Consider the following 12908-nt stretch of genomic DNA (forward strand, 5'->3'; position numbering starts at 1 on the left):
GCACAGGGACAGCGAAAGGTGACTCTGCTCTCTGACACCAACCGGCCAGCTGTGCTCTTTTCGGTTTGTCCCAGCTGGGCCTTCTGCTGCCTGAGAGGAGCTGATATGAGGAAGCAACCGCTTTGTTCAGTTACTGCAGTTGTCTCCGAATCATCCTGAAAGAAACTCCTGAATAAGCTCAGCAAAGTGCACTTTCTTTTGCTGGTAGACACTGTGATGTGCCTTTGAATTATTTCTAGCACACCATCCTTTTCCCCATTAGCTCCTCAGTGTCTCAATGGTTAACAAATAAGCAAAAACCACACCATTTTTGTTCTGAGCCACAGTATATACAATGGGGTGCTGATATAATGGGAAGAAACGATAGGCAAGGATCACTCACAACACATCACACTTCTCTAGCTGTAAGAGGAACAAGCACATTTATATTTGAGCTAGTTTAAAATAGCTAGTCTAGGTGCAGCTCCAACATCACAGGCTGCAAAACCTACCCCAGCTTCTGGCTAAGTACCCAAGCAACCTGCCCATGATGTGCACGATCTTCTTGTTGCTACACTAACATCAGTACCCAAGCCAGCATCAGAGAAGTAACCCAGGTATGACCGCTCAAGTTGAAATTAAATGGCTAGATTAAAAAAGAAACAGGACAGAGGGAGCTGCCGGCTCCTGGTGACTGGATGCATGTTAGCCAGGACAGGCACTAAGATCAAAGGCTCACTGTCTCTGTGAGCCCCTCACTTGACTGTAGTCTAAGAGAAGAAATTTGAAAAAAAGACTGCATCCAGGTCCTGGATCCACCTGGACCGAGATCCAGGCGAAACAACATTCAAAGAAACGTCATGGAGACTTAGGGGCAAAAGCCCATATAGTTCAGGGCAGTGTCAGACAACCTGAGAAACCTCATTATTCTAGCTAAAACCAAGTCACCAAGGTTGTGATTAACATTAAGTTATAGGGTTCCTCTTTCCCATAAGTTCTTGGTGATGCCTGGTACACAGACACAGAAATGGCAGGAATGTTCTGCTCATTTTTGTATCTCTCGAGGGCTCTTCCCTCCATAAAGACACACCATAAAGACGACTGAGGTTTGGGGGAGGCAAAAAGAAACATTCTATCTTTTCTCCCTGCTACTATGAGACAGGACCTTTGAAGGCAAGTACAAATGTTACTGGTTTTAGTCTAGTTATTTCTTTAGAAGGCTCATCATTCAAATGGAGAAAAGAAGGGATGCTTTCTTCAAGCACAAAGCCATATTCAACTCCAAATCAGCCCAGCTCACTGGCCATTTGATGACATTTGAACGAGCAAAGGGCATTTCCCCTGTTCTTGAAGTAAGGATGCCAATTAGCTTAACCACTCCGAAATAAATATGGTATTTTTTCAACTCAATGCTCAAAGCTGTGACATTATGTCTGGTTCTTAATTCAGCAGGATTTTCCACCTAGCACAGAAGCAAGATACTGCTGAAGCTGCCAAGTCCTTGCATTTCTCCTGCACTATGAAGTACAAACTGGTCTCTTGCCTCTGAGCTGGGCAGTTTCTTTTGTTAAGTTTGAAAGACAGCAGAGCAAGTAACTTAGCTGACGACTGCTCACTGTTTTGACACAGCCAGCAGCTCCTAAGGGGGTCCTCAGAAAACAAAAATTATTTTAAAAAAATGTAGTGGTATGCTACTATTCAAAAACTTTCCAAGTGGCGTTAGAGCTTGCTGGAACCAATAAGGGCTGCAGACTAACCTGTTTTCTAAAATGCAAAAATCTCCTTTGATTCACAGCCATCCCCAGAGAACAGCTAAGATGGGCTATGCCTGCTACTCTTCCAATTACTTTCCCCCATTTGCTTTAAAGACAGATAATCTTCTGCAGCCAACACAAACAAGTAACTGGAAGAGAACCTCTGCAGCGCTCACTGTCCCGAGGCACACACAGGGGAATGGAAGAGCCAAGACACAGCAATGCAGCCTTGGCTGTGCAGAAATTTCCATCTGGCTTGGACTAAGCTGGGCATCCAAATTCCTTAATAAACATAAATGTTTACCTGTTAAATCTCACTGCACCTATCTGTAAAAGTACTGTCATTTTATCTTGAGGACTTTATTCTCAAACTATGGCAGGATGAGAAATACCTCAAGGATGACAGTTTGTTTTCCTTTGACATCTCAGGACAAGCGTCTCCCAGCAAGAGAGATATTTTCCTTCTGGGAGACTTCCATGTGAAAACATATGGAACAAAATGTGACTAAGTGTAATAAATGGCTCTGTGTTCCTGTCCACACACTTTCGTGTCACCAAGCATCCAATCAGAGACCAACATTTAACTTTGTTCTTTCCCTCAGCCCACAGATCTCAAGATGTATTACATCCTCCGACCTCCAAAGGCAAGAGAAGCATACAGCAGAACTCATTTCAGCTGCATGCCTTCAAAAAGATGTGTGTGTATATATATAGAGAGAGCAAATTCAAATTAATGTACAGAAATCGTAATACATATGAAACTCTCCATTGCATCACCCTCAGAAAGCCACCCTAAGTGGGAGGCTTCCACTTTTGAAACAACAGAAGATTTGAACATATCAATACTTGCCCATACTTCCCGCCCAACTCATGCCACTGCAGGAGACAGCTATTAAAAGAAGCCAAGTCTGAGACTGAGCTGGTCAGGAATCTACAAAATGCTGATTTGTGGGAATTAAAATGAAGAACTACCACTGTAACATAATCTATTCATCATTAAGTAGCGTTGCTCAGATATAATGATTTTATCAATATGATGTTTACTCTAGTATACTGCAAGCACATTTTAGGAGCATCAGAGCAAAGTAGGTTTCATACATTTATAAACCTACTACCCTAGTGAGCTTTTGATCTTCACATTTCACGTTGAGTGTTTAGTGCTATATATATAGACAGAGTATATATATGTCATCACACATCCAATATCCAATAAAGCAAGTATTTCAGTCGAGTTGTGACTTTTTTTTGGTGTAAGTTCTTATTTACAGCATACCTCTTTTCACAAAAGATGGCAATAAATCCAGAGTTTTCCTAATGATTGTGAACAGTCAAATACATTGCTACACACACTTCAAAAATCATGCTTTTATTTTCATCTGAACAGAATGTGAATAACTGTAATTAAATTAGTCAGATAATCCTTTGACCAGTCATCTGCTTAGAAAATCAATTTCCCCTTATTTTTCAAATCAGCTCCCCTTTTCCTTTTTTTTTTATTAGAAGTTGTATTTTTCAGAAATAATGCTTACCTGCTAACTTCAGAAGGCTCACCCCTGTTTTACAAAATGGATAAAGTGATTTTTGCAGAGCATTTTGTGGAGAACTATAGTATTAAAACTGCTCATCTGTGTTAATTAGATACATCTGCTTCAGAAAATAAGTCTGGGTCTATAAACCACTTCTGCTTGCCCATGTGTAAATTAGGCTAGCAGACATTTGAAACTGAATAAAAAAGTGCTGTTAAGTGTGCAGCTACAGACAGAAACGTGGTATTATAAGTGACCTCTGATGTGAATGTTTCCCGTACTTTTTTCTGAGATGGCAAGATACTGTGTTTTCTAATATCTTGTTTGCGCTCCAGGCCTTACATAGAGAAGCAGCAACAAGAGTATCTTCTGTATTTTACACACTAATCCCACTGTATTCTAAAGTCTGTATTAATGACAGATAACAAGCAAGACCTAATTACTGCAACTTCAAAGCTTCATTTCTGTTATCTGAACTATGTGAAAGGCTTGGGCTTCTTTTCCTTTCCTGAGAGGAATGCAGAATTCCCAGCCTATTTGCAGTGCTACTACCTGGAGAGGCAGCAATGAGATACTTACTTCAACAGCAAGCACCAACTTTCCTGAGTGGGTGAACAGTATCTTTTGCACTCCTGCCACAAATAGTTGTGCAATAAAATGTGCCGTCTGAGATGTCTATTCCTGCAAGATTTTGCATTTCAGTTCAACAAACCACTCAACAGGTATGACTACACTGCAAATATAAAGTAGACATACTTTTTAGTACATAGTCCATAGGGCTCATAACATCAACATTAGGGACTGTCAGTCTTCTCGTCACGTATCTACCTCATGTGCCATTTGTCCAGATGTGTCCAGTCACCTGAACAGTCAGTGACTGGAAGCATATTCAGTCGTGTTTTGAAGACAACTTTATAGATGCAGTGTAGACATATATCATAGGACTACCAGTCCTTAAAATTAAGGTCCTAAAGGTATGTTGCTGATCAACAATGAAGCAAAGAAGAAAACAGACATGATTTTGCAGGTGGTATTCTATCTCATCAGGGTCCCTGGAGCTTCAAACTTAACAAACATAATATACATTTTACATAATTAAAGAAACTGTGTATGATATTTGCAGAACTTATTTTTCCCATACAGTACCTTTAAGACAAAGCAGTGATCTGTAGGTGCCTTATATTTCACTTTGTGTTGAGAACCGTAATAAACGTTCATATTCTCAAACTGAAGGAAGCATGCCAGATCCCGTGATGTCTACAAACGAAAACCAAGCATATCATTGTTAGAACACACTGAATTTTGATGTGAAACTCATTAATAGGACTTTTTTCAAGTGCATGAATGCCTGTGTTTTTTCTTTTTTTTTTTAACTGTCATGGAGTTGACTGAAGAAAGATGAATTTTAAGTGCTTGCATTCTTAAACTAACAATTGGAAGAGGGTCAGTACATATTAGGAATAATATATATCACAGTGCAATATTTTGCCATTCTGGTTTTGCTGTGCTTTATTGCTTTGTGTGGAGATTTTGGCTTATGGCTAATAAGATCACAAAGAACACCACAGTAAGAAAAAACTTCAGTAAAATAGATATAGGCCTTGCAAACACACCCTTACAATTCTGAGTGGAGAAAGAAGGTTAGGGGTTCTAAATTGCTTTGCGAGCTTGTTTTTCTTTGGCATATATAACAAATAAACTCTCATCAGGAAATAAGCACACATTTCATCTGTTTTGCTTTGAATTTTCTCACATTTTCTGGCATCATTCCTTTTTTGTTTATCATATTATTTGCTTGTTCACAATATGTTGCTAAAGTAACAAGGTTTCTGTTGCTGGCACACTCCTCAGTGCAGAATTCTGCAAAGCATAACTTTTGCAATCCTTTGAGTGGAAACGCAAAAACGGCCATGTCACATGGTCACTGTTGGCTAAACTGAGAAATGAGGAAATTGTGAAAAGAAGAAAAAAGAAAATAAAAACCCACAAACCCTCTCTACCCCTAAGAATGGGGTTATATTTCTGCATATGATGGTTGTTCTATGTTGTTCTCATTCTTACTGGTATTTTCATTACAATATGCCCTTGAATTGGGTTATTTACAAATTGAGTTTGCAAGTAAGATTTGTGGGGAGAAGAAACACTCTATACTGTGTGCAGACAGGGCTTCTCTCTATCCCTTGTCTCCCCTGAAGCTTATGTCAAGGATTTTGCCATTGACTGTGTGGACTCAGGATTTTCCCACATGGTAAGTTCCTAAATGTGCTCAAATCCATGCAGTATAATAAGTTGTTCCTTTCCTTTACAAACCAGGTAATGGCAATTAAGACCAATATGAATGCAGTTGTTATTGTCTTCTAAGTAAGGAACATTTTTTTTTTTTTATGTTAACATGACAAAGCAACACAATCAACAAACAAATTTTAAAATTGTATCTGCAATTATGATTCTGTTCTTTTGCAACCCAGCATGTTTTTAAATGGGATATAAGTAGAGTAATACTGAAGAAAGAAATTAAGACAGCAGCGCTGACTGTTTTTTTAACAAAAAAACCCCAAACAACAAAAAATACCTTTGGTGTTGGCATGTGTGGTTGGTGGGCATGTGTGCAAAACTACCTGAACATGTCCCTGTATTTTCACATGTTTGCAATGTATTTTACAGCTAACATGAAGCCCCAAAGGTATGCCAGACTTCTTTGCTTTTTTTGTAACAAGTGAAAACATGATGAATTTCAAAACAGCTGCAGCAGCTGAAGATACTATTGTCCGCCAACTGTTTGTTTCTGTACCTCAATGAAAGATCACTCTACCCACAACTGAATGGCTGCAGCAAGATGCATGTGCACTCTTCGTACCACCCTGACATGGGATGAGTTCTCTTAATTTAAGGGCTTTGACTAAAGAGCTCTACTGAATTCTGCCACAGTGCTTTAAGATGTTTGGCACCCTCACCGCACCCTGCTCATTTACCAGAGATTACTGTCTCCACAAAATATGTGTACCTGAGCTTCAGCTGTTCCAATACAGAGTCCAGTAACTAACTTAAATCACCATTAAAAGAGATTTGAGCTAGGAGACTTGACTTTCTCTAGAATGGAGGAGGCATGCACATACGCATCCTTTTGTGAAGGCTGTTACAGAGCAAACAGTTTGACTGTGGTACCATTTTAAAGAGCTGTGACTACCTCCTAAATAACTAAATTCAAGGCCCTCATTCCCCTGTGAGTGGCTGAGTTGGTAACATAGTGAGTTTGAAGCACTCACACAGTTCCTTAAAATGGCAACAGGCAAGAAATTTTAACAGGCAAGAAAGTGTTAAACTAAACCAGCTGTTACAAGGTGACTGCAGGGTTCTATCCTGAGCCTATATTTGCAGTCTATCACCTGAAAAAAAGAAAGCACTCCCCTTGTTTGCACTAAGTCACTGAAACAGGTATCACTGGGTGATGAAAAAAAGGCTGGGTAACTATGAGTATATGCTTGCCCTGCTTTGGCACTGTGCTACTGGTCATCGTTGGAGGCAGGCTACAAGCAAGTGTCCAAGATGGGCTTTTCATTTGACTATTTTTATACTCTCCACCTTAAGTGCCTTCCAAATAGCATTCTAGTTCCTAATTGATAGGATGTTGTGTGTGTGCAACATGATTTGAGGACTGAAAGCCACTATATCAGGGTCAGGTAAAATCAAAATAAATTGCTGCAAAAGCAGCAAGGTAATCTAGGTCTCTGTTTCACTGAAATTTGTTTATAAACACAGGTCACTGGAGCAGCAGCACAGCATTGCTTTACAAGCTATCAATTATTGTTTTCCTTTGTAATTTATTCAGGGAATAGCAGAACGGTTAAGTTGCACAGCACTAACTATAACAGTAAAAGTTCCACCAGCAGCACCAGAATTTTCAAATATGAAGCATTAGCAGAGCTGTAAGTGATAACAGAATTGGTTTTCAGAATACAAAAAAAAAAATAAAATAAAAACACCACCAGTCCCAGGAGCCACCATTCTACCTCATCACTGTGGAAATGAGAAGCCAGCCACCCTTAAGTGCAACATGTCCAGGACCCCTTTGCTTCTCCAGTGCTGGCAATTCAGACTCTTTAAAAATTTTGCAACACTAAATGTCAGTGCATTTTATTTGGTCAGGTGGATGCTCGTATCTTACTTCTTTCTACACAAGGGGCAGTCTTTAAAAGCCTTAAAAGAAACAATGCATTCTCTAGGTAAAGATCACTGTAGGAAAAAATATATAACATTTCTGCATGCTGGTTACTGTTGCAGAAAGTCAATATCAAACAAAGTAAAGTTCCACCTTTTTTGTGATAAGAAATTAGTTTACTTGAGAACTTTTAAAATATTCTTCCACAGGGAACCCATGTAACAGTGAAGCATTTTGGCAGCGTAACACCAGCTGAAGGGCGCTGTGCTGTTTTTCTTTCCCCTACCGACTTCCAGAGGAGTGCCATTTCATTAAGGCATTTATCTATCCATAGAAATCAAAAGGAGAGAAACGTGACAGGATTCAGTGACTACATTCCAATATTTGCACAAGTGGTGTAATCAAAGTTAAACCAAAAAAACCCCAACCCTCTCAGATGCACCAACCAGACAGTGCTCTGAAAATGTCACCTTGGGAGTTCTTCACTTCCACCTCCATGAATTGTTTTACTGCTAAAAGGATTATTTGGCTTCCTGACCTTGGTTTTTCCTTTGGGTACATAATAAATTCCAGAAGCTCGTAGAAGAAAATAACGCCTCTTCCAGGACTTTTTTCCATCTTCTTTTAAATAAAGGGCCCCTTCAAGCTCTGGCACAATGACAGACGTCCCGCAGAAGCTTTCCTGTGCAACAAGAATAATAATACAGAAAATAAATTGATTTAAGCACAACCCTATTAATAAATAGCAGAAAAATGCTCCCTTGAAAAATAAAGACATTTCCTGTCACAGTGAACATATGAACATGGGGAATGCAGTTACCAGGGAGAAGAACACCTTAGACAGGCAAAGGAAATTTTTCCAAGCTGATGTGCTAAATCAGCTGTGCAAATTGGGTGCTCACACTGGAAACGAAGGTTCGCAAAACCTCCATTCTCTAAAGGGTCAAGCAAAAACCTAGAAAATGTTTTAACTAGACATAGATGTGCTCAATGAAGGCAATAGAGTAGTTGATATTGCTGCTGTTGGTTTTTCTCTATTGCTGTATCTATACGTTCTGTAGAGAGAATCTTTACAGACTGCTTAGAGATCTGAAAACAGCTAAAGAAAAATTCCCCCTCAATCTCTGCTTTCACTTTGAAATACAGGCTAGCATTTAAAACAAATATACTTCATTGTTTGCTTGAAGGACCCACTGTTGGGTAATTTTTAGCGCAAACTCACTTATCACTTAATGTTTTCGTTCAGAATTTACCAGGACTTCTCCTGTTTGACAACTGGTGCCTTCATGAGATGCACTAATTTTGAAATGGGAATGCTCAGTCACCTGAGAACAACATTTCCTTTGTGAACTTTTACTAAGGTCAAAATGCGTGCCAGGAGAACTGTGATAATCTTCATATAGCTCTGGATTTTTCTCTCTCAAACATACAACTGAAGTAAAACTTCATCAGAAAAGGCACGAGGCTAAACAGACTTTCTAGAAAAGTGCAAAGGTACTTTTTCTGTTGTAGTACAGCTAATAATTTGAGGTAGTGAGAAGTATATCTGCTTCTAACCCAGAAGATAATTGTTTGCTACTGATCAACCTTACTAACAATATAAAGTCACAAGGGCTGGCCTAAGGATGTGGCACAGATGTTTCTTTTATTCATATTTGTATAACACTGTTTTTTATTGTTACCATGGCATTACTTTTCATAGAAACACTAAGTAAAAACATTCCATGGCATTGGGGTCTATAACAACAAAATAATTCTCCATCGTTTAATTTCTCTGATAGGGCATACGATGCTTTTTAAATGGTGAGCAGCAGATGCAGAGGAAAATCCACATATTAAATGTTAGACACGAAGAGACCAACCATCACAGAATTTCCTGTTACACATTTGCCCACAAAGACCTAAATGCTGTCATTGCAGAGCAGATGCAGATGGTGGCAGAGTTTTGGTGACATTTGCATTACCAACCTAGAAAGCTGGCTTACCTCCAGTAAAGCCTCTTTGTTTTTATCATTCATTTCTTTGCTTTCATTCTTCCCTTTGTTTACCAGGTAGAAATTCTGATTAAGACACAAAAGAAATTGATGTTCATTATAAAGACAGCAATACAAGTAACTAGATCACTACAAACCCATTCAACAGTTACTCAGCCTTTCAATACTGAGAACCCAAGCCAGCAGATGCAAGAAGCAGATGCTTATGGACTCTTCTTACAGAAAACTTCAATCACAGCTGCCTGATCACGAGTCTTAACTCTTTATTTTGAATATAATTCAAAAGTAATACAAAATTACTTTTGCCTATGTATATACAGCCTCCAAAAATTTTAAAAACACTGGCTTATGTTTTTGCCTGTTCTTCTGGATCAGCGGGTTTGATTTTATCATTCCAATTTTCACCGCTTCCTGCATTATTACAGGCAGTAAAGACCATAAGATTTTATTGCATGCAGATATATGATGAACACAATGTAGTATCAAAAGGCTAGGAAGCATTTTTCCTAACAACTCAATTTGTTAATTTGCATGCTTCATATCTGGCACTCTGGATTTAACTCGGCTCTTAATTTTTAATAAAAGTGCCTATATGCCAAAGCTTTTATCCAAAGTTACCACTTTCAAGCCCCCGTTCATGCTCTGCAAAATATTTTTATGCAATGAAGAAGGTATTCAAAAATCTAGAAGAAACAATCACCATGATATCTTGGCACACATGCTCCAGCCTAATGAAATAAAAACCTACACTTTGAAATGACCCCGTTTCTGTTACAGAGGGCTGTGAAGCTGCAGCTGCCCCCAGAGGACCCAGTGCCTGTCTGCCCCTGCAAACAAGGAAGCACTGTGCCTCATGCACGCAGTTACCAGTAAAAATAAATTCACCCAGTGTTAAACAGCAAAACAGATTTTGCATCCATCTGCATTGTACAGGTGGACAAAAGGACAGCACTTGAACATTTGTGCAAATTCAGGTAGTGGGAAGGTAGGTCTGGAGCATGCTAGGACTTGTGTGTGGAGCATGTGCAGTGGCATTGCTCAACAGCAAGCATGGCCAGGCAGCAGAGCCTGGCTGCCTGCAGACAGTAAGGCAGCTGGATGTGAAGGAAGCAGGTAGATGAAGGAGCTATGCCATGCATCAAGCGGTGTTTGAATCCACGGGCTTGAGGCCAGAATGATAATACTCAAAGTTCTCATGTTTTCTCATTTTCTAAACAAAAGTACATGTAGAAGAGGAGCTCAGGTTTGGAAAATACCTGATGCATAGGACAGTCTTACCGATTTCCCTGGAATTAGTCAAAAAGCTAAGTTTGCAAACAAAGGGCATAAACCAAACACCATTGTCTAGGAAACAGAGAAGAAGAAAACTAGTTTATCTGACTTTTCATCTCTCTCCATTTTCTCATGTCTCAAGACTATGAGAATGTGGCAACATATTTACATGCCCAGAACTCCACAACAACTAAACTGCCACACAAATGCAAACGTTACCAAATGACAAATGAGAACCGTGTAAATGAAGGAACATGCTGTTGCTACAGTATAACAAAGAAACAAACAATAAATCTGCCCTACCAGCGTACCATGTTTACAGCAAGGAGGTTTATCTGAAGTGAAACCCTGGTCTTCACACAACCACATCTTCTTTTTCAAGCAGTGCTGTGAACAGCTGTTTGCCAGAACACAAGCCTCATAGCAGACGGTTTTTGGAGGGGCACCAGGAGAGGAAGGGGAAGGGGCGTGGATGATCTCAAAAACAGTTCTTTAAAAACTGTTTTCTTAAAAGATCACATTAAATCAGACAGGGGACATCAAAAACACAGCCACCTGCAATCTGGGCTATGCTGATGCCACATCTGTGGTATGAACATAACAGAAGAAACTTGAACATTCAATACAATAGACAGTTATGCTAGGAACCACAGCAACATTCTCTGGAATACGCAGCAGTACATAGCTGGCCCCAGACTGCCTGGCCACATTTTTAGTCCACCGACGAAGGTAAGCAAACACTAAGGACCACAGCTTCGTGACTACATCTGAAGACAGCATTCACAGCGGAAAAAACCCAAACCAGCTCAAAACAAAACCCGCTTAGAAGTGTGTTCTCAGTACAACCCATACAGAGACGCCTGCCTATGCAGTCCAAAACCACAGGTCTGACTGACAACGCTGCACTCATCCCACTGGAAAAAAAAAAGATACCGTTGTGAGCAGCTGCAGCCAAGTCCTCTGCACATGACCAACAGCTCTTCTTGACAGGGAGCACTAACACAGCACTGCTGGCTTAATGTTGGCACACCCCCTTTTGCATTCATGGAGGTATGAAGAGAAACCTCAGAGGCCACTGTTAGGCTCAGCTGAGCTGCCAGGCTTTGGGATGGATTTGGAAAGTAGAGGGACATGCAAGCTGTAAGCCACCTTCTTCTAAAGATCATTATAAAGACATACTACAACGCCTAAAATACAGAATAAAAATTTATCAAGGTAAGTACACCATATCACTGTCTCAACAAGGCTTGGCTCATCAGCTTTACTAACGGTGTGGAGAGCATTCATCTGGCTCAGTCAGCCTTCAGCGCACTGATAAGAAAACAAAGCTCCTCTGATTACAACTGATTCACATTCAGGCATCTGGCATTTATTTAGCACAAACACAGACCACCCTGTGCTGACATAATCAATGGTAGGGAGAGAAAGTTTATAATGATATCCATGCTGGATCTCTAACAATGCAGCTTTTTCATTAGGGAAACAGGGCTCTGTCACCTAAACCAACGTTATGCAGATGTACACTGTCGTCTTTCACCTGTCAATGCACATTTCATTTATTACTGATTACCTCCTTTATGTCTCTGCCCTGAAATGTGGAAGTACATGGTACTCGTTATTTGTCAGTGGCTAAAAACCTGGGGAGCAGACTGTACACTGTACTTGTTTTATCACTGTGTGGTCTCCTATTTTTGATCAGAAGCATTCATAATAGGAGGCAAACCACATGCATCCACAAGAGGTCATTCCAAGTCCAGTAGTCAAAGGTCATGATAAAAAGCAAGCTCTCGCCTGTCTGAGGACACCACTGGGAAATGCATGTTTGGTTTGGGATGTCAGGTCATTAATGGGACAAGATGGAACTACAGGGCAGCTCTCTGCATATGTCTACAGATTTGAGAATTAACTATTTTTTATGTCCAAAAGACAACGTCTTTCTCTTGAGAGAGAGCTGAGCTTACTTAACGGGATGGATTCCTCCTCTTGGGCTGATAACATAAGAAAGCAAACATAAAGGGTATTTTAACAAACAAAAAGTATGCTGACACACTTTGTCGCTGGGTTTGCTTTCTTTGCACTGAGTCACGCGCTGCAGAGATGAGCAGTCGAGCATTTTTGCTGAATTATTCCCTGTGCCTACACACCCCAGACCAGCTGAAACTGACATAAACCCAGTTGCTCCCCAGTGCTATTCTACCTGACTCAGGTAAATGCAGAGCTACAG

General features: G+C 40.0%; 1 protein-coding gene across 3 annotated transcripts in view; it reads right to left on the minus strand.

Moving 5' to 3' along the window:
* APBB1IP (amyloid beta precursor protein binding family B member 1 interacting protein) overlaps positions 1 to 12908 on the minus strand; it is a 66942-nt gene that overhangs the window by 17754 nt on the left and 36280 nt on the right. For all 3 annotated transcript variants that reach the window (XM_074574429.1, XM_074574428.1, XM_074574427.1), the window contains exons 8-10: positions 9404 to 9478; positions 7957 to 8100; positions 4406 to 4516 (exon numbers count right to left, since the gene is read on the minus strand). In XM_074574429.1, the coding sequence (XP_074430530.1) occupies positions 4406 to 4516; positions 7957 to 8100; positions 9404 to 9478 (330 nt within the window). The remainder of the gene's footprint in view (positions 1 to 4405; positions 4517 to 7956; positions 8101 to 9403; positions 9479 to 12908) is intronic.

This window comes from Larus michahellis, chromosome 2 (assembly GCF_964199755.1).
Source record: "Larus michahellis chromosome 2, bLarMic1.1, whole genome shotgun sequence".
NCBI classification, from domain to species: Eukaryota; Metazoa; Chordata; class Aves; order Charadriiformes; family Laridae; genus Larus; species Larus michahellis.